At 43.2% G+C, this 23,189-nt stretch overlaps 3 protein-coding genes across 6 annotated transcripts in view; 1 reads left to right on the top strand and 2 right to left on the bottom strand.

Moving 5' to 3' along the window:
* Window positions 1-6,698, top strand: part of fancl (FA complementation group L) — a 36,732-nt gene extending 30,034 nt beyond the window's left edge. The window contains exons 10-15 of one of the 2 annotated variants that reach the window (XM_052081134.1): window positions 2,239-2,284; window positions 3,721-3,802; window positions 4,434-4,550; window positions 5,737-5,808; window positions 6,198-6,210; window positions 6,257-6,698. In XM_052081134.1, coding sequence (XP_051937094.1) covers window positions 2,239-2,284; window positions 3,721-3,802; window positions 4,434-4,550; window positions 5,737-5,808; window positions 6,198-6,210; window positions 6,257-6,276 — 350 coding nt within the window. In that variant the 3' untranslated portion in view covers window positions 6,277-6,698. Of the gene's footprint in view, window positions 1-2,238; window positions 2,285-3,720; window positions 3,803-4,433; window positions 4,551-5,736; window positions 5,809-6,197 lie in introns of both variants that reach the window. The other variant, XM_052081133.1, reaches the window with a different exon arrangement.
* LOC127610679 (coiled-coil domain-containing protein 85A-like) overlaps window positions 1-23,189 on the bottom strand; it is a 467,869-nt gene that overhangs the window by 291,150 nt on the left and 153,530 nt on the right. The gene's annotated exons all lie outside the window — the stretch shown is intronic.
* The window catches only part of LOC127610666 (serine/threonine-protein kinase VRK1-like), a 38,181-nt gene continuing 20,384 nt past the window's right edge, over window positions 5,393-23,189 (bottom strand). For 2 of the 3 annotated variants that reach the window (XM_052081089.1, XM_052081090.1), the window contains exons 11-13: window positions 19,271-19,449; window positions 10,324-10,500; window positions 5,393-6,967 (exon numbers count right to left, since the gene is read on the bottom strand). In XM_052081089.1, coding sequence (XP_051937049.1) covers window positions 6,788-6,967; window positions 10,324-10,500; window positions 19,271-19,449 — 536 coding nt within the window. In that variant the 3' untranslated portion in view covers window positions 5,393-6,787. The remainder of the gene's footprint in view (window positions 6,968-10,323; window positions 10,501-19,270; window positions 19,450-23,189) is intronic. The other variant, XR_007964990.1, reaches the window with a different exon arrangement.

Raw genomic sequence — 23,189 nt, forward strand, 5'->3', positions numbered from 1 at the left:
TCTTTTTTTTCAAACACTCAAAATGTTCAGAGGCATCTGTGCTATCCATACATATATAGTTTTTATTAGTTCTTTGGGATTTTTTATTCTTTATTTTTTGCAAAAGGAAAAAAAATTGTGTCTGGAGGTCCCTAACAAGCCCTACTAACAATCCCGACCTGACGTGTTCATGTAAAATGCATTGGTTTGAAGCCTCTTGCAAAAAGGCAAACTCATTTGCGATCCTCTGGCGCCACCTAAAAGTTGCACAATTGGAATGACCTCAACCCAACAATGTGGCATGCATGCGTCTGTCCAAGCGAAAACAAAGCGATTGACGTAAAAATCGCGTGAAATACATGTTTACAAATTAGGTTTACGATGCATTCAAAAATATGAATTATAATGGGTCTCTATGGTGCAAAATATGTAAATTGTGAAGATTACGGAATCAAAACCTTTTTTATTATTGCTGCAATGCGTGAGAATTATCAGCCGGTGACGTCATGAAATTTCGGCCATTTTAGAACCCCCCACACGTTTCAGCTCTCTCGTGTTTTTCCGAATGCCTTTGCCTTTGATTCAAAGACATAATTTTGCATTTATCGCAAACGGTGGACTACGAGGGTTAAGAATGCAACTCCTGGCAAAGATATTTTGGAATCGCCAATCCGAGAGGATTTTTCATTCAGTGACTTTTGTTGGAAAAAGAAAATGATCACAGACTTGACACAAAATCGATGTCGGATCAAAAACACTAAAATAAATCCAAGAATGAAAAAAAATGTGGTAGTCAGCAGAAAATGTGGAATCACTCAATTATGCGAGGAGAAAAAAAAAACATCATAAACCTGTAAATATCCATTCCCAAAACTAACACCTGCCTGAGATTAAATCTCCCCGTTAGTCTGCAGTTAAACAGGGGTGATTACAATTTGGAGAGCTGCTGCACCAAGTGGACTGACATGAATTATAGCTCGAACACAAGCAGTAGCCTGTGACCTCAGGTCTGTCTTGGCTTTACTTTTTTTTTTTTTTTAATTTATTCTTTGGCGCTCACAATTTGTCTTCCCTCTTTGCGCCTCCTGCATGCAGGCCAATATGTATTGCATGGGCTTTGCTTCTTTATCGAAATATTATTACATCAACCCTGAACATTCTGTGTCGATATAAATGAAGCAATGAGAACAAAAAGTGGATAGGATTTGTCGAGATTGCGTTAACTCATTAAGATCTACCAAACCAGTTCCAGTTACACATTAATAGACATGAGGAACGTTTATCTCATTTGACTTCACTACTGGACGTTCCTGACTACCTGTAGATACCTCGAAGCTTCTGGGGAATTCTATTATGTGTTATGCAAAAGTTTCATGGTGAAGATCAGCATTTGTCCAATTGTAGAGCGCTAAACGGGTTTAGGGTTTGTTCGTCGGGCTGGCATCTCTGAACCTCCCAACTTTTCCCAATATCCGAGGCGATTTTTAATTTAGTTCTCAAATTGTTTCTCACTGATGGCGACGTTTCCCCGCAGTCATGTGCCCCGCCTGACACAATAAGCTACATGCCATGGATAAGCTCAGGTAATAAAAAAAAAAAAACCTGTCTGCGCTCGCCATTATTCAGATTAGCTCAGTAAGACACCATCAGGTGGGGAGGAAAAAGAAATATCACTGCGGCAATTTCCTTAACGTTTGGATTTGACCCGGGGTGCTTGTGTTGATTATTGTCTTCCGTCATGTCGGAGCTCTTGCTTTCAGACCGGCACGATTTCATTCTGCTCGTCACAACCTCGGAGACATCCGGCGCGCCTTCTCTTTAATTCCCCATCAATTGTCAGCCATTGTTTCTGTAAATCCAGGGTCCTGAAACGCCAGGCGTGTTGCCTAGCAATGCGACTCAAATGATATTAAACATACACACTTGAGCCACCCGAGATGCTTGGCAGGCGGCGACCCTCAAATATGAGGTGTTGCGCAGAAATATTGCTTTTTGCATGTAGGAATGAGAAATGGTGAAAGTGATGAGCGCTACTCAGAGACGAGGGCTCCCCTGTGGAACACGGCGGAGCCATGCTGGCTCATATCTGCATGCGCTCACAAAGGCTCCTAGAAATTAAGATGCATGCGCTGAAAGAGTAATATGTCATACTGCATGTGGGGAAAAGATCAATCAATATAGAACTGGAAAAAGTCTAGAGGTTTGACTCTTAAGTCATCGATCGTTAACCGTTATTTTTTTCTTTTTTGCTTGTTGCAGTTGTGACGCCGCTGAGGAATAACCTGAATGCCAACATGCATTTGTGGTAAGCGGTGGTCGCATTTAAGTCTTGTTTGGGATTTCAGCATTCATCAAATATGTTTTCTCCAAACTGGTCAGTTTCAGTGAAGGTGGTGGAATTCATCATCTGTGGAAATTGGGTGCCACTTTTACAATAAAATGCAAACATTTTTCATGTGAGGTATGAATTGCTATTTTGGGAAATATCAGATGTTGTTAAAAGTAAGCACAAAAAAAAATCTACTCTGCAGTTGCAGCGATGGTTCTCAAACTTTTTACAGCAAGTGAAAAAAAAAAAACTCTGCTCTTCAAGTGCACCCGAATGATCAACATTTAGCTTCAGAAGTGCGAGCAGAGGTTTTATTCCTAAAAAAGCATTGTCGTAAGGCACTGGAACACTGTATTATGCACTGATTGAACAATAGCGCAGTTTCACGGCTCACCTGTTATCTGAAGCTGAGCAATGATTGGTCGCTCCCAGAGCTGCTCTGAGCAACTGTGATGTCATTTTCAGTCAACAGCAAGTTCACTGAAAAAAATGGCCACCCCAAGATGGAATAAACGTTTCGATTTTTACCGCTTCACTCATATCCCACAAATGTAATATTCATCACAATGCCGTGCTTAGAATCATGCGGTTGCATCAAACATATTGTGAAGAACATTTTGTAGGAAGGGATGGAGAATGTAGTTGAATAATGATTCCTTTAAAATATATTGGTCACAATTGCACCAATTTCATTTAAGTGTTGGAAAATTAACCAGTTCTCAAAAATGATGTATATATGGTCTTGTAATTACAAGTTAAATACAACTGAACTGTCATGACTGGATTAAAAGAAAAATCACTGATTAAAAATGAGACTTCGTGTTGGACTGGAACGCATACTTTTGTGTTTCCATTTGTTTTAAAGGAAAACATTTACTTCGGTTCTCAAACGTTTTGGGTCACGAAACAGCACCGCGGGATGAATTCAATTTGGAAAACACGTTTCCACACGACTGCATGCAACGCAATAATTAAATTGATGTCACGACTAGCGACAATCAAACAGCATCAGCTTGAGAAAAAAATGCTGATTTATCACAGCTTTTGTACAACATGAATCAAAAAGAGCAAGGGAGAACATAATAATTTGATATTTGGCATAAGGAGCTTGACCAAAATGTGACGTGATGGAAAAAAAACCCCATTGACTCCTATTTTTACATTAGGGGAAAAAACTCCACCATGGTTACATTTGCGTCACGATGACACATCGAGTAATGTCGATCTATTTTAACACAGTGCGAGCACAAATGCTCCTTTTTTTTTTTTTTTTTTTGCTCCCCCCTGCCATCACCCCATTTCTTTTTTTAAACCAACGGTGAAAGTCTCCTAATCATCCCCTAGTGTCTTTGCAGGCTCATTTGCATGTGGTTAATTAGTGTGTGAAGGAGCTGTCTGTGGTCTGCTGGCAGGAACCCGGACTCTGGTGTCTTGCAAAACCTCCAGGATGTTTTGGAGATCGAATTCCCGTCACCTGCCACCCACGAAAAATCTGTATGTCACACAATTGCGCCCCTTCTCCGTTTTCAAACATGTCCGTTCCCATTGTGATTACCTCAACGAGCCGTATGTGCGTGTGCGTGTGTGTGTGTGTGCTTCACATCTAAGCATGCGTACTCCTGTTTGTGCGTCTGCTTGAGTGTCAATTCTTAAGGGGGCGGATATCCACAATTGTCTCATTGTGTGCGTTGCCATTTTGTATTTTGTTTTGCGAAGAGGTGGGAACAACTTCTTCTCTAATTGGGTTGTTTACAGATCCGACTATTAAAAACAACAAAGATGGCACAATTCCGTGCGCTCTTGCAATCACTTTAATCACGCAAAACCATTTATCCTTCTTTTTTTGCTGGTGGCTCTTCTCCCTCCTGTCGCTGCAGATGACTTGAAAGAACACTCTGTCGCTTTAGCTTCATTAGCATTCAGAAAAAGTTTAGTTGCCCAGACGTTGATCTATTTATTTATTTTTTTATTCTGCCGCCCTCATTTGACGATTAGCTGTGAAAACAAAGAGGCTCTATTCCAAAATACCGACAAGAGCCCCATCTACTTTTTTTTCTTGTTTTGAAGCGTGTGGGGACTGGGCAAAATCTATTTAATAGTTGTCATATTTCCATATCATTCACAGATGTTCAGTCTCGAGTGCGGGATTTGCTACTCCTATCGCTTTGAGGCTGCGATCCCTGACCAGGTGTGCAACGATCCTCGCTGTGGTCAGCCCTTCCATCAGGTGTGCCTGTATGAGGTATGAGGGGACACACGCCATGATGCTTGTGCTGTTCTGACAACACCGTAGGAGAAATCACGAAACAACACCGATTAAACTATATAAAGTTAAAGGCAGTCACTTGGATGAGTGTCTTTTCACCTCAGACTATCACCGTGATTTTAACGCATACACAAGACGCACTGCAATCTTGGACGCAGCTCAGAGGAGCTTCGCGAAGCCTGATTGTACTCTAACCTGCTCACCGCAATTATTTCGAATGAACATTTAGGTCAGAAATAAATGCATAAATAAATCGGTGGAAACTTCTCATCCCTGTAAGACACAGCTCGAAAGTTCCTTGCGCACAGTTCATTACATCGGATGTTGCTACTGCCATAAATGTGTTCAGTTCAAGTTAGGGGTCCGTAATTACAGGTACTTTCTAAATTAGAAGCATTGCCTGAGAATTTCAGGGGATGAACGGTAAGAAAGCAGTAATTTACTCATTTTAAGGCTGGCTCTTAATTGGGGGAATCCACCCATCCGTTTTCTGATGCGCTTATCTTCACGAGGGTCGCGGAGCGTACAAGAGCAACCATGAACTGGTTGCCCGTCATTCCCAATCGTGCTCACATTCACACCTTGGGACAAGTTAGAGTGTCCCATTAACCTGCCATGCATCGCATTTGGAATGTTGGAGGAAACCAGAGTACCCAGAGAAAACCCACGCAGACACGGAGATAACATGCAAACTCCACACAGGAAGGCCGGAGCTGGAATCGAACCCTGCACCTCTGTACTGTGAGGCCGAGGTGCTAACCAGTCGACCACGGGGCCACCTAATTGGGGAAATTGTTCAGCATCATCCAAACTCAACCAAGCAAATTTCATGCAAGTAGAGTGGTCCCCTGATTTGGACAAAAATGCTTGAGTATGATTCCCATTTTCAAGTTTACAATTTGAAACATTTTCCAAATTCGCCACGGATCTTTTCCAAGTGCAAGTAGTAAACTATATTTTGAGCAAAGGCTTCAGGTCGGGGAACTGCTGTGAGACTTTGATGTGCAACTTTCCAAACTATTACCCGAACATCCCTTTTTAAGTGCGCGGCGCATACAGCGCATAGAAACAAATGTGATCACTTGACACGTCGGATTCAAGGTGACGATTTGATGAAGTAGTCTTTTCTCTTTTGTCTCCCCGCTGCCCCCGCCCCCTCCAGTGGCTGCGTGTGCTGCCCGCCAGCAGGCAGAGCTTTAACACGGTTTTTGGAGAGTGTCCTTACTGCAGCAAGGTACGCCTACACGCTACCTTGTGACTGACAGATGCCTTCATAAAGGCCTTTGCCGCGTCGTCAATAGATATTCAGCATGCTTAATTAGCATAGCTCGGTACATCGGCTGGCCTTCTCTTTGCTGAAAGGCTATTGGCAGCAGAAAAAGGTGCCGCATTCATTGTGGAGCTACTCGCTCCGTCGTCATAAAGGAGTGAGTAAAGTATGTGCCAGTGAATGCCGCGTGTCATTGAATCAAAGTCAAAAATGAACTTATTTGTGTGCGTGCCTTCCGGTGTATTTGATAGCTCGGCTAGTCAGAAACGAGAGTGCACTTTATTGCATTGTTGTTAAGTATCCTTCATGAAGCATTTGACTATTTAATAAGCGGAGCCCTCCCTCTATTTCAGCCCATTACTGTGAAAACGGCAGCCCAGAAGTCCTGAGAAGTGGCTCGGCGTACCGCGGCAACTAAAGGAAACGGCCTAAAAGCTAATTAGAGCCAATGAAAAGAAAGAAGGTCACTGTTCTCGTTGAAAAAGGGAGAAGTAAAAAATCCTGCGCGGAGGGACAAAAAGATTAATCAAGAAAAGTCCAACAGCCAGCAGAAGGGCTGCGGCCATGAAGACTTGGCAGGACTGGCGGGAAGCAGTTTGCTCTCCCACATTATCCCGCTGCTCGGCTCTGCCAAAAGACGCATCTTCCAAAGTCAAGCTCTCACGCGCGCAGCTGGTAAATGCGGGTCTTCTCCTGACTTCCTGATTCACACCGATGCTGTTGAGGTCATCTGTATTTCGGGATCCTCTTGTGAAATCTATTGTCGGTTAAAGAGGGCAATTTAAGGGTTTGCTTGATTGCAACCAAAGTCTTTGATGAAACATTCAAATAAAGAGAAAAGACCTTTTTTTCCAGCTCAATAGTTTTTTTTTGTTGTTTGTTTATTTTTGGGGCAAAAATTCTTGCGAGCAATTGGCCTAACGTTTACACGGGGGTCTCTATCTCACACCTTTTTTGGCCGACCTCTCTTTCCTATCGGGGGGCCTCTTATATAGCGGGCATCAATGGGTTGGCTTCTGGACTCCTCTTCATCGTCGTCGTCGTCATCCGAGCTGTCCTCTTCCTTATAAGTCTTCACAGGTGTCGTCCTCTTCCTCAGTGATCTTTGGACCCTCTCGCTCTTCTACAAAAATAAAATAATAATAAAATGTAATTATGACTGGGGAAAAAAGATGCAACTAATCATCCCAGACTACCAACAGCCTGATTAAAGGTACCGTATTTTCACGACTATTCGACGCACCGTACTAATGGCCGCAGTCTCATTAATGGGTGACATTTCTGTATTTTACACATACACAGGACGCACCGTACGAATGGCCGCAGTTTTACAGTGGTAAAACATACGCCAGCTTAAACATACGGCATGCATGCGCCCACTCTAACACGTTAGCTTGAAGCATACGGTAGCATGCCAAGACATACAGACAAGCTAAAAACACGTTTTTAAAAAGGCAACGAAAGCAGAACTGAGTTCGGGTGTATTTTATTTAGCCATCGTACAATGTTCTCACGTTTTTCGATCAATCATCACCCAGAAATACATCAAAGTCCTCATCCTCTGTATCAGAAGCAGAGGACTGCACATCTCAGTTGTCATTGAATGCATCACATGCTAGTGTGAGTTGCTACGCATTGCCGAGCGGAAAGAAGGAGTAGCAACAGCAAAGTCAACATTTCTCTCGTGTGAAGCTTTCCCACATTTGAAAGTAAAGAACAGAGCGAAACATGGTGGCATGGCATGTGTGTGTAGAAAGAATTGAACAATTGTGCAAGTACCGTAATCCATCAAAAACGCCGCGTTCCCTCTCGTTGTTGCATATTGTGGCGTAACTCGCCAAGCGCTGCCTCTCACTCTTTGTAAAGTTGTGTTTGCCACCGATCATCCATTGTTCCCATGCCGTTTGCAACTTTACTTTGAACGCCCGGTTGATGACAATGTCCAGCGGTTGGAGTTCTTTAGTCAAGCCTCCGGGAATAACGGCAAGCTCAGAGTTCATTTGCTTGACTTGTTTTTTCACCGCTGCTGTGAGATGGGCACGCATGCCAAAAGCATAACCGGTGGCTTTAAGTTTGAACTGAGCTTCGTAAGCGTGTCTTTTTGTCGAATTTATTTTCAGGGGTTCTTAGAAACCAAAACCGGAGTTGTTTTGCAACAATGCACATTGCCACACTCTATACAAGTGTTGGTACTGGCTTGAGGCGTCCACTTACACGCCCACCCTTCACCATTGGCGGACTAGCTTGCCTGTCCTCTCTCTCCCTCTCTCTCTCTCTCTCTCTCCCTCTCCATATATGTATATATACACGCCCACCCTTCCCTGATTGGCCGACTTCTTTCCCGCATGCCTGGCCACAGTCACTTCCGCCTTTTCTATATATAAACAGCGTGTCGGCGGTCAGTCAGATTTTGGAACTCAGCGCATATAAAGGACGCTCCGCACCATAAGGTGTCCTGTCCATTTTGGAGAAAATTTAATACTTTTAATGGCGCCTTATAGTCGTGAAAATACGGTACTTCACTTGATAAAAATCACCTCCCACCACCACCATTCACCAAGAAAGTAGGGTGAATGACCGTACAGCTCCTCGCGGCCGAGATGGCCAGGACTGGCACGGAAATAACGGTCCGTTTCGCTAAATTAACATTTTTCCGAAAATTCAGACATTTCAAAACAAATCAAAGGACTTTAAACACCGTGATTTTAAAAATCGTAATGTGTTCCCGCTAGGAGGTCTTTGTCAGGACACGCGCTGACGAGTTCTGTAATAATTCTAAGCTTAAAATGCTTTTTTTTTTTTTAAGACGAGAGAACAGGGTGTTACAGTGATTGATGATAAATGCAAGCATTAGCGTCTCCGTGTTGGGCCAAGAGAGAAAAGTAGTCACTCTGGCTACAGTCTTCAAGTGATAAAGAACTATTTCTACCGTGCGGTTAAAAAAAAAAAAATAAAGTGAGGTCCGAGTCTTGAATAACACTTCGGTTTCTCACTTGTTATGAGGGGTTGAACGATCATTCTTGTGATTTGCCTCAATACACGTCTCTAAAAAGTGACTCAAACTTCAGTTATGCATATTATAATGTAAAAACTACCAGGACTATTAAAAAAAAACAATACGATTTGGAATTGCATTGCATTGCAGGCTGGACTCTTAGTTAGACATAATGTTAAGTAGCCCCACCAAGACACACGCAAACTATTGCGGCTGTTGTATAACTCGCCTGAGCTGAAGTCCTCAGCACGGGTAGCATATTTCAACCGTAATAATGAAGTTGGCCCCAGACAGCTGCAGTACAAAGGGGTTGGGTCCTATGTTTATTTCTATGGCGTATGCGAATTGCAACGTGTCGCGAGGAACCGCTAACATTGTAATCAAGTCATAATTAGGATGTATAGTTCTATGAGAAAACAAATATTTAAAAAACAATCCATTGATAATCTTTGTTTAAAACAGACAGGAGATTCTGTAAGCCTAAACTCACCAACGTCAAGCGCCACCCCACTAGGGGTGGCTTGATCCACCCTAGGAAAACTAAGGAGTTGGTTGTGGATTTCTGCAGGAAAAAGTCCTCACCAGCACCGATGAACATCCAGGGTATGGACATAGAGAGGGTGACCTCCTACAAGTACCTAGGTGTTCTTCTGAACGACAAACTGGACTGGTCTACAAACACGGACACCCTGATTAGGAAAGGACAGAGCCGACTCTTCCTACTCAGGAAACTGAGGTCTTTTGGGGTTCAGGGGTCACTCCTTAAGACGTTCTATAACTCGGTGGTGGCCTCGGCCATCCATTATGGCATTGTCTGCTGGTCAGGCAGCATCTCAGCCCGGGACAGAAAGAGACTGGAGCGACTGGTCAGGAAGGCCAGTTCTGTCCTGGGTTGCTCCCTTGACACTCTGGAGGAGGTGAGCAACAGAAGGATGCTAACTAAGCTAAAAGCTATGACGGCCAGTCCCACCCACCCCCTCCAGCCCGCCGTGACAGCACTTGGTAGCTCCTTCAGCCAGAGACTGTTACACCCGCGCTGCAAGAAGGAGAGATACCGACGCTCGTTCCTACCGACTGCTGTCAGGCTGATGAATAAAAAATAACAATCATAATAATAATAATAATTAAATTATGTGAAGGAAAATTGTAAATAGTACTGTGATTTATCCATTGTGTTCATATTGTATTTAATTGAAAGATGTTTGTTGTTTTTTTTTTCTCTTTCTCCTTTCTTCTTTCTACATACATTCTTGCTGCTGGAGGCTGTAAATTTCCCCAGTGTGGGACGAATTAAGGATATCTATCTTATCTTATGTAGCCGAAAATATGACAATGGAGACCTCGGACTGTTGAACAGCTGAAGCTGAATTATCAAGCAATAACGAAAAGATTTACACCGACAAAGCTTCAACAATCAGTGTCCTCAGTTCCCAGATGTCGATGGAATGTTGTCGAACTGATGTTACAATTTTTCCAGACCATACCTGTGGAAGGGGTGGCCCTCGTCTGTTGCTTCTTGGCACTTGTTTTGGCTTTTTCTCCTCCTTGTCCTCTTCCTCCTCCATCTCGTCGTCGTCGTCGTCGTCATCATCGTCGTCATCAACAACCAATTGCATGGCTGGAGCCTTTGCTTTGGGGAGGCCTCGAGCTTTTGCTGTTCTCTGTGATATTGAAAATAAAAATCTCAATCGAAAAAAAATTAAAGTTTAGATTTTGTCACATTATTAACACTTGCCAGCTCTTGCAATAGAGCTGGCATGGTGTGAGAAATGATAATTGACCAGGCGACACCGGTGACTAATGAATCCAAGATGGCCTTTTTCTCTCCTGACATTTCCTCTCTTCACTAAACTGCCTCGTAAATGGCCACTTCTGTTTAACTAGGGGGGTCAAACTGGCCAGCACTTTCACATGGAAATTAAATGACACGGTGAGGAGAGAAACAGGAGGGAGGCATAATTGGGAGATATAAAGTATATGTCATCAACTTCTTCAAACGGTGGCCTGAGGGGTCGGGAAGTGATTGCGGTGAATTGGAGGAGAATCCTCCAGTGTTGGACCCGCTCACCTCTGTTCGACATGCTCCCCCGCCCCCCTTCACTGCCGTCACATCTCACTCGAGGTTAAGAGACTCAGCGGCACAAATTGGCATACTTGTGACCAGCAGTCAAACTGCTGAATGCACTGTAAAGCTGAGAAAATTGTGATTTATATTACTTTACATAGGAATGGAAGAGTCCATTTGTGAACCCCTAGGAGTGAGGGTGACAGTGAAAATCAATGTAGCTAGCAGAAAGACTAACATTGATATTTTTTATTTTATTTTATTTTATTTATTTTTTTGGGCAACATGCATTGCTCCATCCATCCAATTCTCCGATCCGCTTGTCCTCACAAGGGTCGCAGAGTGTGCTCAAGCCTAGGCCAGCTGTCTTTGGACAGGAGATCGGTCCGCACTGAACTGATTCCCAGCCAAACGCAGGGCACACAGACAAAAATCCATCTGCGCTCACACTCACACCTAGAGTCAATTTAGAGTATACAATCAGCCTGCCAGGCATGTTTTTGAAATGTGAGAGGAAACCGGAGTACCCAGAGAAAACCCACGCAGACACAGGAAGAACATTATTATATAAAGTCTATTTACAGTATATACAACAATATACAGTTTCATGAGGTAGAATACTCTATTTTCTCTTCATTTTAAGCTTTTTAGCAAGTGCTAAAAGGTTATTGGTCCTCTCCGTCTTTTTCCACTCTCTTTTTAGCCAACTCCTCTCGTTTTTACACATGCTCCAGGCTGTCGAAAAGCGCTTGAGATCGAGTAGTTACTTTTCAGTAGAAATGTCTGTTTTCGGGGCGGCCCGGTAGCCAAGTGGTTAGCACGTCGGCTTCACAGTGCAGAGGTACCGGGTTCGATTCCAGCTCCGGCCTCCCTGTGTGGAGTTTGCATGTTCTCCCCGGGCCTGCGTGGGTTTTCTCCGGGTGCTCCGGTTTCCTCCCACATTCCAAAAACATGCGTGGCAGGCTGATTGAACACTCTAAATTGTCCCTAGGTGTGAGCGTGAGTGCGAATGGTTGTTTGTTTCTGTGTGCCCTGCGATTGGCTAGCAACCGATTCGGGGTGTCCCCCGCCTACTGCCCGGAGACGGCTGGGATGGGCTCCAGCACCCCCGCGACCCTAGTGAGGATCAAGCGGTACGGAAGATGAATGAATGAATGAATGTCTGTTTTCGGTGTTTCACAATGGTTGCGTGACACTGTAAAGCTTTCCATCCTCTCGATCCGTATACAATGACATCGTCACACACTGTACACAGAGCTTTACCGGCGACGTCGAGGTTTTTCACGAAATCCGACACAAGCACAATGGTTCCTCTTTACTGTTTCCTACTGGGGACACCGTCAGCTTTCTATCCAACCAGTCCCATCGAAACGTGTTTTTCAGATCCGCATCTATCTGACTCGCTTCGTCGTGAGTCTCGATAACATTCGGCATTCGCGAGAAAGGGGTTTAGGAAGGCGAACATGGATTCGTTGTGATCTGCATTTGCCGATATAGCGACCAATCACAACAAGTAAGACATCATACACGTCCAATCGCAGGGCTGTTTACAATCGGAAGATGGAAAGACTGATCGGGAGAGCTCATGAAAACTCGACGATAAGGTACCTGACACCCCCTAAAATTTTCCTCAATGGATTTAGACGATTCACAAAAATGATCAATTTAATAAAACGGCGGATTTCCGTGTATCCGCGGAAAATTGCCATTCCTGTGAGCATTGGGGATGGAGGGGGCAAGGGGAGATGCGCTTGGGACAGAGCAATCGCACTCATCTTTGCATCGGCGGATATTTGACTTGAATCTAATCCCACTGAAACACTCAACATAAAGTGGGCAAAACTTCTGACCTGCAGATGGTGCATTTGTGACACACCTAAATGATGTAACGTCATCTTTCGTAGACGCTTTCATGAGATGATGGCTCTTTTACTTGTGTGTATGATGCAGTTCACAAATTAATCGTGTCATGCTTAACAGTTGAACAGGTCAGTTTTATTTTATTTAGTTTATTACAACTGAATGCTAGATTTAAAATGTGTGGTGGGGGTATTTTTGGACTTAAATTAACTACTGCAGATTGACTGTTCTTTCTTTAAAATGATCTGCCAATGGCATAATAGAGACGTTATGTATCCAAAGTGTTCATGTATCTGTTGTTTGGTATTGGTATCAGTGAGTACCAAGAAGTCAGGAATCTGACTGGGAAAAAACATTGCCATTTTTAATCATATTCAAGGTCATTGCAGACATCAGATTACAATCATAATACTGTCAAGTGAGCATCGTAAAAACGAGTGTAACTCGGCGTGCACCTTTTGGGCCACCAAAAGGTTTTTTACCACAATGTCCGAAAAGTGCAATTTTGGGCCCAAATACGATTGAAAGAGGATTAGGGTTGGACGTCGAAAATGGAATGGAACCAGGACAAACATGCCATTTCTTACGGAATCTTTTCGATTTTAAAATGTGGGTTCAGAATTTCAATGCCTAGTTTGCCACGTGGCGTAAGCACAAAAGAAGAAGGATCGAGAGGAAATGGGTGTGCATGGCAGCTCGGCTGGCCAGCCCATAACTAAATGTTACCAAAATATTAGACACAGCACTCGTGATGATACAGTACAGCAAAAGTTCAATGCAATCACAATGTAGTAATATTTGTTCTACTCTTTATTTACTCAAATAAGATGACACAGGGGGTCAAGTCCAAGCCCTGACTCAGTGTCTCAATAATGTTGTGTTGATTACCGTATTTTCACGACTATAAGGCGCCATTAAAAGTCTTACATTTTCTCCAAAATGGACAGTACGCCTTATGGTGCGGAGCGTCCTTTATATGCGCTGAGTTCCAAAATCTGACTGACTGCCAACACGCTGTTTATATAGAGAAAAGGCGGAAGTGACTGTGAAAGAAGTCGGCCAATCAGGGAAGGGTGGGCGTGTATACATACATATATGGAGAGGGAGAGAGAGAGGGAGAGAGGGAGAGAGAGGACAGACAAGCTAGTCCGCCAATGGTGAAGGGTGGGCGTGTACGTGGACGCCTCAAGCCAGTACCAACACTTGTATAGAGTGTGGCAATGTGCTTTGTTGCAAAACGACTCCGGTTTTGGTTTCTAAGAACCCCTGAAAATAAATTCGACAAAAAGACACGCACGGCTACGAAGCTCAGTTCAAACTTAAAGCCACCGGTTATGCTTTTGGCATGCGTGCCCATCTCACAGCAGGGGTGAAAAAAAAAGTCAAGCAAATGAACTCTGAGCTTGCCGTTATTCCCGGAGGCTTGACTAAAGAACTCCAACCGCTGGACATTGTCATCAACCGGGCGTTCAAAGTAAAGTTGCAAACGGCATGGGAACAATGGATGATCGGTGGCAAACACAACTTTACAAAGAGTGAGAGGCAGCGCTTGGCGAGTTACGCCACAATACGCAACAACGAGAGGGAACGCGGCGTTTTGGATGGATTACGGTACTTGCACAATTGTTCAATTCTTTCTACACACACACGCGCTGCCACCATGTTTCGCTCTGTTCTTTACTTTCAAATGTGGGAAAGCTTCACACGAGAGAAATGTTGACTTTGCTGTTGCTACTCCTTCTTTTCGCTCGGCAATGCGTAGCAACTCACACTAACATGTGATGCATTCAATGACAACTGAGATGTGCAGTCCTCTGCTTCTGATACAGAGGATGAGGACTTTGATGGATTTCTGGGTGATGATTGATCGAAAAACGTGAGAACATTGTACGATGGCTAAATAAAATACACCCGAACTCAGTTCTGCTTTCGTTGCCTTTTTAAAAACGTGTTTTTATCTTATTTGTATGTCTTGGCATGCTACCGTATGCTTCAAGCTAACGTGTTAGAGTGCGCGCATGCATGCCGTATGTTTAAGCTGGCGTATGTTTTACCACTGTAAAACTGCGGCTATTCGTACGATGCGTCCTGTGTATGTGTAAAATACAGAAATGTCACGCATTAATGAGACTGCGGCCATTAGTACGATGCGTCGAATAGTCGTGAAAATACGGTACATGCATACAGTGGTGCAATTGTAATCCAGAGCAGGGATCGTGGGAGTTAGATATAAAAGAGCAAGATAACAAATATATATTATTTATTTATATTTTCTTTTTCTTTTTTTAACAGTTTACTACATCAAAAGTCTTAAAAGACGCGCACAGAAAACAATTCCGTTCCCTCCTTCATCTTCCACTTCTCTGAGGTCACAAACCTGAATGCCCAATTGTGGGACTAATTAGGGTTTATTCGATCCTAAATAAACTAGCCAGCATAGCAGCCGTTGTTGAATGTTTTTTTTTCTTTTTTCTGTTTCTTTTAAGGTTGGAGTTTGTTCAAGTTGCCATCTTGTTTTGGGAATGGACTGGAATATGCTTAGCTCAAAGGACAGTGGTAGCTTGATTTATGGGTTTAATTCGTACCATTCACATCAAAATTCCTCACTGAAATGAACTGTAATGCCGAATCAAAGCCCCCTCCCCACATGGAAGAAAGTAAATCAGCACTTCATTGTCTAAAACAAAAGAGAAACGTGAAGTTGAACTGTTTTTATGAAGTGTATTGGATAAATAACGGTTGTTTTTTAAATTTCTACGTCAATTTTTATGTCAATTTTTTTATCTTTCATAGCCGACATATTTTATGTCGACCTGCTTTTATGGTCACCGAGTGAACAATGATCAATCCACACTCGATCGGCCGAACTGTCATTACCTGTCATCGAGTATTGAGTTGTCGTTGAGTTGCGGCTAGCGGCTAGCTTACCTGCTACCTGTTGCTGCTTCCCGACTTCATTACTCCGGTCCGGCTATGTCGATCAGCTGTGAGTGGGCTTGCTTTCTGCTGGTTCGCTCTGTGTGTTTTCCACCACCCATTGGAAGCGCTTCACCAATATGCAGCGACTGAGCTCAAACTTAATTTTAATACACACGGTACACCACCGCCTTCTCTGCTCCAACACCCGGACATCCTTTACGTGCCCCGGCGAAGGTGCACTCACCGGGGCTCACGCCGAAACTATCAATACGACAACTCCAGCTCCATCAGGTCGTTCTGGTCCACCACTCGCCGCCCACGGAAGAACACCGGACGCCGTGCGGATACCTCTGTGTTGACACGCGTCCCGAGGTCGGATAGCATCGCGGTCGCTCGCAGCTGCACTGCTGTCAACGTTGGCCTACTGAACATCCGCTCCCTTACGAGCAAGGGCCAGTTTGTCCACGACCTCCTGACAGACCGTGAGTTTGACATTCTGTGTCTGACTGAGACCTGGCAGCAGCCAAATGATTATGGTACTCTTAATGAAGCTACTCCACCGGGCTTTGTTTATCACGCTGTGCCGCGCACGACTGGGAGGGGAGGCGGCCTCGCGATGATTCTGCACGAGGATTGGAAATTTGCACCTGTAAATGTGCCTGCTTTTTTATCTTTTGAAGCTACAGTTATACAGCTCTCTGGATCAAGTCCCACACTGATTGCCACCATTTACTGTCCACCAAAACCAAACAAGAATTTTATCACTGACATTACTACACTCCTCACTCATCCGTATACACTATCACCAAATGTGATTCTCTTAGGAGATTTTAATATACACATGGACAATATCAATAACTCACTCACCAAAGACTTTACCTCCTGTCTAGACAGTTTTGGTTTTCAACAGTATGTCAACTTTCCCACACACAGTAAAGGACATATTCTGGACTTGATCTGCTGTATTGGATTATCACCAACAAACTGTAAAACCGATCTCCTCTCATACTCAGATCATCTATTGCTTTCATTCAATGTTAACCTGTCATTTTTCAAATCCAACCCACAACGCATTATACATTTCCGTAAAATCAAGGATACTAACCCGGACAATTTAGAATCACTTATCAACAACCTCCCCAGTACTGATCGTCTTTCTACAACAGATGAGTTTTTGACAACACAAATCTCCACAACATTCTCAATATCCTGGCCCCACTCAAAACCCGAACTGTCTCCTTCAACCAAACAGCACCCTGGTTTACCCCTACCCTCAGACAACTTAAATCAAAAGGCCGTCAACTCGAAAGATTATATAGAAAAACTGGACTCGCCATTCATAAAGAAATGTACACTACCCACTTTCTCCATTACAAGGACTCAATATCCAAAGCCAAATCAATCTTCTACTCTGGATTAATCAGTTCCAATGAAGGCAACCCCAGATCACTCTTTTCATTCATTTCTAAACTCACTAAACCTGCTGACACTCTTCCCTCACATCTCTATTCCACTGATTTTTGTAATACTCTGGCCTCATTTTTTACATCCAAAATCCAACTTATCCACCAGCAACTCACCCCTTCAGCTGCTCCTAACCCTCCTTCTCCATTTCCCCCGGTTCCTACCCACCTATTCTCTGCATTTACATCCCCATCTGTCACCAAATCTCCATCTTAATCCAGAAGTCCAAATCCTCTACTTGTCAACTTGACCCTCTCCCTACTGTTTTAGTCAAAGCTTCTATCCCGGCCCTCTCATCACTAACATTATTCAAACTTCCCTCTCTACTGGCATTGTACCATCTCATCTCAAAACTGCTGCTGTCACTCCCATACTGAAGAAACCTGGCTCTGATCCCTCCGACTTGAACAACTTTAGTCCCATATCAAACCTTCCGTTCATCTCCAAACTTCTAGAAAAAACAGTAGCTGCTCAACTTCACACCCATCTTTCCTCCAATAACCTCTACAAACAAGTTCAATCTGGCTTCCGTCCCCTCCATAATACCGAAACTGCCCTCCTCAAAATATGCCATGACCTTCTTCTCTCTGCTTACTCCGGTTCACTCGCCATCCTCCTCCTGCTTGACCTCAGTGCAGCCTTTGACACCATCTCTCACTTCATCCATCCTCCTCGACAGACTCTCCTCCATTGGCATCACCAGCATCCCCCTCTCCTGGTTCCGCTCCTATCTTTCTGACCGCACCCAGTTTATCCAGCTCAAACGTTTTAGATCTCACCCCTTTCCCCTCACTTCAGGTGTTCCTCAGGGTTCTGTCCTTGGCCCATTGCTGTTTCTAATCTATCTTCTTCCCCTTGGTAATATCTTCAGGAAACATCACATTCACTTTCATTGCTACGCGGATGACACCCAGCTCTACATCTCTACCAAACCTAATACCATACTTCCGCCATCCTCCCTAACCAACTGCCTGCAGGAATTAAAATCTTGGTTCACCTCAAATTTCCTCAAACTGAATAGCAATAAAACTGAATTCCTCCTCATTGGCACTAAATGCACTCTAAACAAAATAAACAATTTCTCCATTCCCTTCGAAAGCTCTTCCATCTCCCCCTCCCCTCAGGTCAAGAGTCTGGGTGTCATCCTTGATAGCACCCTCTCCCTCACCTCACATATCAACCACATCACTCGTTCTGCATATTATCATCTTTGAAACATCCACCGGCTCCGCTCTTCTCTCACTCCTCAGTCCACTGCTATACTTGTACACACCCTCGTCACCTCGCGACTCGATTACTGTAATTCCCTTCTGTTTGGTCTCCCTCAAAAAACCCTTCATAAGCTTCAGCTGGTCCAAAATTCAGCCGCCCGCATTATCACACTCACACCATACGTAAACCATATTACACCTGTCCTCCAACATCTCCACTGGCTCCCCAATTTACACCGCATTCAATATACAATCCTGCTCCTCACATTCAAATCCATTCATAACCTCGCCCCTCCATACCTATCTGACCTCATCCATATTCCTACGCCTGTCAGCTCTCTTCGTTCCTCCTCCTCTGTCCTCCTCTCTGCCCCCCCTGCTCGCCTCGTCACCATGGGAAATAGAGCCTTCAGTCGCTCTGCTCCCCAGCTTTGGAACTCACTCCCAGCTGACCTTCGTAATTCAGACTCATTAACACATTTCAAATCCAGCCTCAAAACACATCTGTTTCGACAAGCCAGAAAGCCATTATTTAACTTATTTATTTATTTTTGTTGTATTTTTTTTCTTATCTTATTTGATGTTGTTTTTAACATTGTACTCGTGATTTTAACTGCTTGGTGTAAGGTGTCCTTGAGTTTCTAGAAAGGCGCCCACAAATAAAATGTATTATTATTATTAGTAAGTATTGTAACTCAGGATGAGCCTGTCAACATCAATAGTCGTGTCGTAAGTGTGCCTTGAGAGTGTGTCCTAGTGAGTGACAGCAGGAACATAGCCACTTAGTCTTTGTGCGCTCCTGGGCGTGAGTTTTGGCTTACTACAAGACCCCAAAAATGTCTGAAATTGAGCCATTCATAAATCAAGGTACCACTGTATAGCCGTACAGGACACCTGAGATAATGTTCTCACCTTGCCCCTGGTTGGAGGATCATTGCCTTTAGACATGGACCTTTCCCCAACTCCACGAGGTACAGAGAAATCCAGTTTTTCCTTTGCTCCAGTCGACAACATTTGCCTCAGGCGCTGGTAGTCAGGCTTGTCTTGGAAGCCCAGAGATTTCGCATACAGCAACAGGGCAGCCACCTCCGCTGAAGACAAGAGGAAAAAAGTCAAGCAGTCCCAGAGTTAACTACTTTTTTTTTTACATATTGTTGTTTGTTTCATGCATACATGAAGCGACATTCTTATGTTTGCTTTCGCGAAAACCACCTGTATGAAAGTACAGTGAACCCTAAGAACTCAAACACATTGTCGGAAGAAGTCTAATCCAGAACCCAAAAGGGGCCGTGCACAATCCGTACTTGTTGCATTTGTAATAATTGCCTTTTTTTGGATGTGTATACCCGTTCCCAAATTAGGAAGTTGAAAAAATCAACGTGTTTTATTACTATAGTGCCATCACTGTAGTTGAGAGGTTGGGGTTCAAATCTGGGTTCCGACCTATGTTCTATATGTGCCCGAGGGTGTACCCTGCCCCTTGCCCTAAGTAAGGTGAGATAGGCTGTAGCTCGCCTGTGGCCACAGTGAGGATAAGCAGGATACAGTAGAAATTTTAGCTATGGAGGAGGTCAAGTACCGCACGCCTCTATTTTATGTGCAGACATTGTTGAACATTTAAAATGACTATTAAGGATCATGTTTTGAAAAAAAAAGTGTCCTTTCTTTTAAGTGGAAACACTTATTTTCAGATCTGGAATGAAAAATCTCATTCAGATCTCATTTTACTAGTTTTGTAATTGCCTTGGTCCATCCTGCTTCATGCTTGCCCCATTGTCTTTTGCATATATGATCATTCAACAAAAAAAAAAAAAAGTGGAAGCATTTCTCCGTTTCACCATTTCTAATTAACTTGTGGGGTTTTTTTGTTTGTTTTTGAGGACAGACTCGCAGATTTTGCAAATGTTACCACTCTGATTTTGGGTAAAATATTCCCATCGTTTGTCATTTAGGACGGCTGTGTGTACAGCGAAAAGTAATGTGACACAAGTGGCGTGATGCTGGTGTGTCCTACTCAACATGCCGCTGGGCAGCGAGAACGAGATACATAAATACAAATGGTATTACAAAAAAAGAAATGAAAGAAAACAGTTAGGAAGACACTTGGTTCTACATAAAGGCACACAAACCCCATGGGCTCACATCCACAAGGGGCTAAATATCCTGAGAAGTTTTGCTCGTCTCCTTCTACCTTCGTTTAGTCAGTGGTTAACTATGTTTTTGGTATTATCTTTGTTTCATCATGGCTACGCGGGGATCACAAAGTAGTTTTCTGTTTGAGTGGGTGTCAATTATAGCGTCCAGCAGAACCCTTTTAGGTTACAATTGGAAACCTGCTAATAATCACCAATAGATGGGAGAGGAACACTCACAGGGAAACAACTCAACGGGGAATATAAACAGACTAACACCATATATAAGGTGCATCAGATTATAAAGCTTTTGAGAAAATTGAATGCTTTCAGGTATGCCTTATTATGCGGAAAATACCGTATTTCTTATCCAGAAAGTGAATCCCAACAGATCAATAAACTCAGCAGCTCCAGTGTATTGAGATGCAACAGATCCAATTATCCCAACAGACAAGGCATATTTTGTTAAATGTCCTTTTCATACAGTGGAAGCACTTCATGTCTGTCTGGTGCACGCTTAATAGACCTTTTTTTCTTTTTTGTGAAGAAATAAAATCATTTAGCAACATTTGAAAACACTGCCGATTCTTTTTACATAAGTTTCCTGCCTTGATTCCGTCAACTAGGAGTGTGAGATGTGAGTGACGGGTGACTTCAGTTGACCAAGGGAGTCTTGCACCTTCTCTCAGGGAGTGAGGCAAGCATCGTCAGCATGTGCATGGCTGTCAACCAGCCTCAAGCCAGATGTGTATTGCACATACTGCATTCGAACTTGACTCAATGACACAGAGGTTGAAACATACCCTGTTCGTATTTATCTGTGGCAGGCAGGTGAGCCTTGTCAGCAGAGGACCATTCGCATGCGTAATTTATCATAAGTAATAAAACAAGTCAAATTTTGTTTTGACATGTCAGTGGAACAAGTTTCCATTGTACAATTACTCTACAGCACTTTGGACTTGAAGGAGAGATTAAAAATGGGACTGAAAACATCTCATATCATGGATTGTTATATCAACTCCCTCTTGCCGTTTACATTGAGAAATAGTCAAAAAAAACTAGAAGAAACATGTTTTTCTCCATTCTCACTATCAGGAAGTGACCTTGACAAGACACCCTAGCCCACCTAGATTTAGCTAAATACTGGTTTATGAGCGGGCATCTTAACTCTTACAAATCTTTGCCTTGAACGCATAGTTAATAATGTTCAGTCCACTCAAAACGCCCCTTTGCACAGTGATTGGCAAAGTATGTTCGTTCCAGAATTGTCTATTACTGGCGCTGCGGCGCAACAGACAGACTGGTATAGTGTCTGTGTTTTTGGGGTTGCCGCTGCTGACACACTTAATCTCGATAAACCACCTGATGTTTCCATCAATCAATCGCATCTCACACAGTAGTCAAATGACTGTTCTTATTAATACAGTGGTGCATGTAAACGGCACGCTGGAATAATTCACTTCACATGAAAACAGTTGACAAGAGATCTTCAGAGTGAATGACAAAAAGGTAGACATGTAAACCAGGCTACAGATATACAGAAGAGGCTAGATTTCGATAACAGACGTGCCTATGTGGCGGCCATGTTGGTAGGGGGCGACGCTATACAACTTTTCAGTTTGAAGCTTTTTTTTTTTAAACAAAATATGTATTTACAATCATTTTGTACTGTACTGAATTGGGTGTTTTTAGTCCACGAAAATATCTTTCAAATGAACTGACAATAGGCTTTAACGTATGTCCTCTCCGTCCTATTCCGTTAAACTGAGGTTCCACTGGAAATGTATAATGGCCTCCTCATATTTATACCAACACTGCCCTCCATAAAAATTGGCATCTCTGGTTAAGATGTGATATTTTGCTTCTAATAAATTCAGCTTTTGTTTACATAAATATCGGTCCAAAATTTTAAAAGGGGAATATCCAACCTTCAAGTGTGTTTACTCAATGGGGGACGGGAGGACACTACATTAAGTGAGGATTCTTTTGCATCAAATCAGGTCTTCGACAATTATTAGCTTCCTTTATAATATTTTGTGCAACCCCCTTCTGCCAACAAACCAGCTCTTTAGCTTCTCCTCTGATGTTTCTTAAGATAGGAGAATAAAGAAAGGGGGATCGCCAATCGTTCCTCTTTCTCTCTAAATTTTCCAGTGACCTGGGTCCTCTCCTCTGCACTCCACAGAGATAGATAACTCCACAGGTTTTCAATGGGAGTGAGGTCTGGGGATTGAGATGGCCATGGGAGAAGCTTGATTATGTTTTTGAAAAACATTTCTAACATGTTCACTACAAGTGTGCGTTTGCAATAGAAATGCCAATATATACTGTATTTTACGGCTTTTAACACATCTTAACCAGGGGTGCCAATAAATTGATGGATAACCAGTTTTAAAATCAGAGGTTATTATATTATTATTATTATTATATCAAATTGCCATTGGTGAAAGGTGTTGAGTTTGACACTTGTGAACTGGATTGTCATTCATGAAAGAGAAGGCAACACAACCCCATCTCGATACTAATAGGCTGAAATGGGTCAAGGGCCATGGTAACAAATGTCAACACGCTGCACGTTTACAGGAGCAACAAGTTGTACGATTTCATTCAAAAGTGGCGAACACGCGCCCTCTTTCTATTTGATTCCGGTCGGCTCTTATTTGCAGAATCAGCAAAGCGATGAGCCAATGTTTCAAAAA

The sequence above is a fragment of the Hippocampus zosterae genome, chromosome 11 (assembly GCF_025434085.1).
Source record: "Hippocampus zosterae strain Florida chromosome 11, ASM2543408v3, whole genome shotgun sequence".
In the NCBI taxonomy this organism is placed as follows: domain Eukaryota; kingdom Metazoa; phylum Chordata; class Actinopteri; order Syngnathiformes; family Syngnathidae; genus Hippocampus; species Hippocampus zosterae.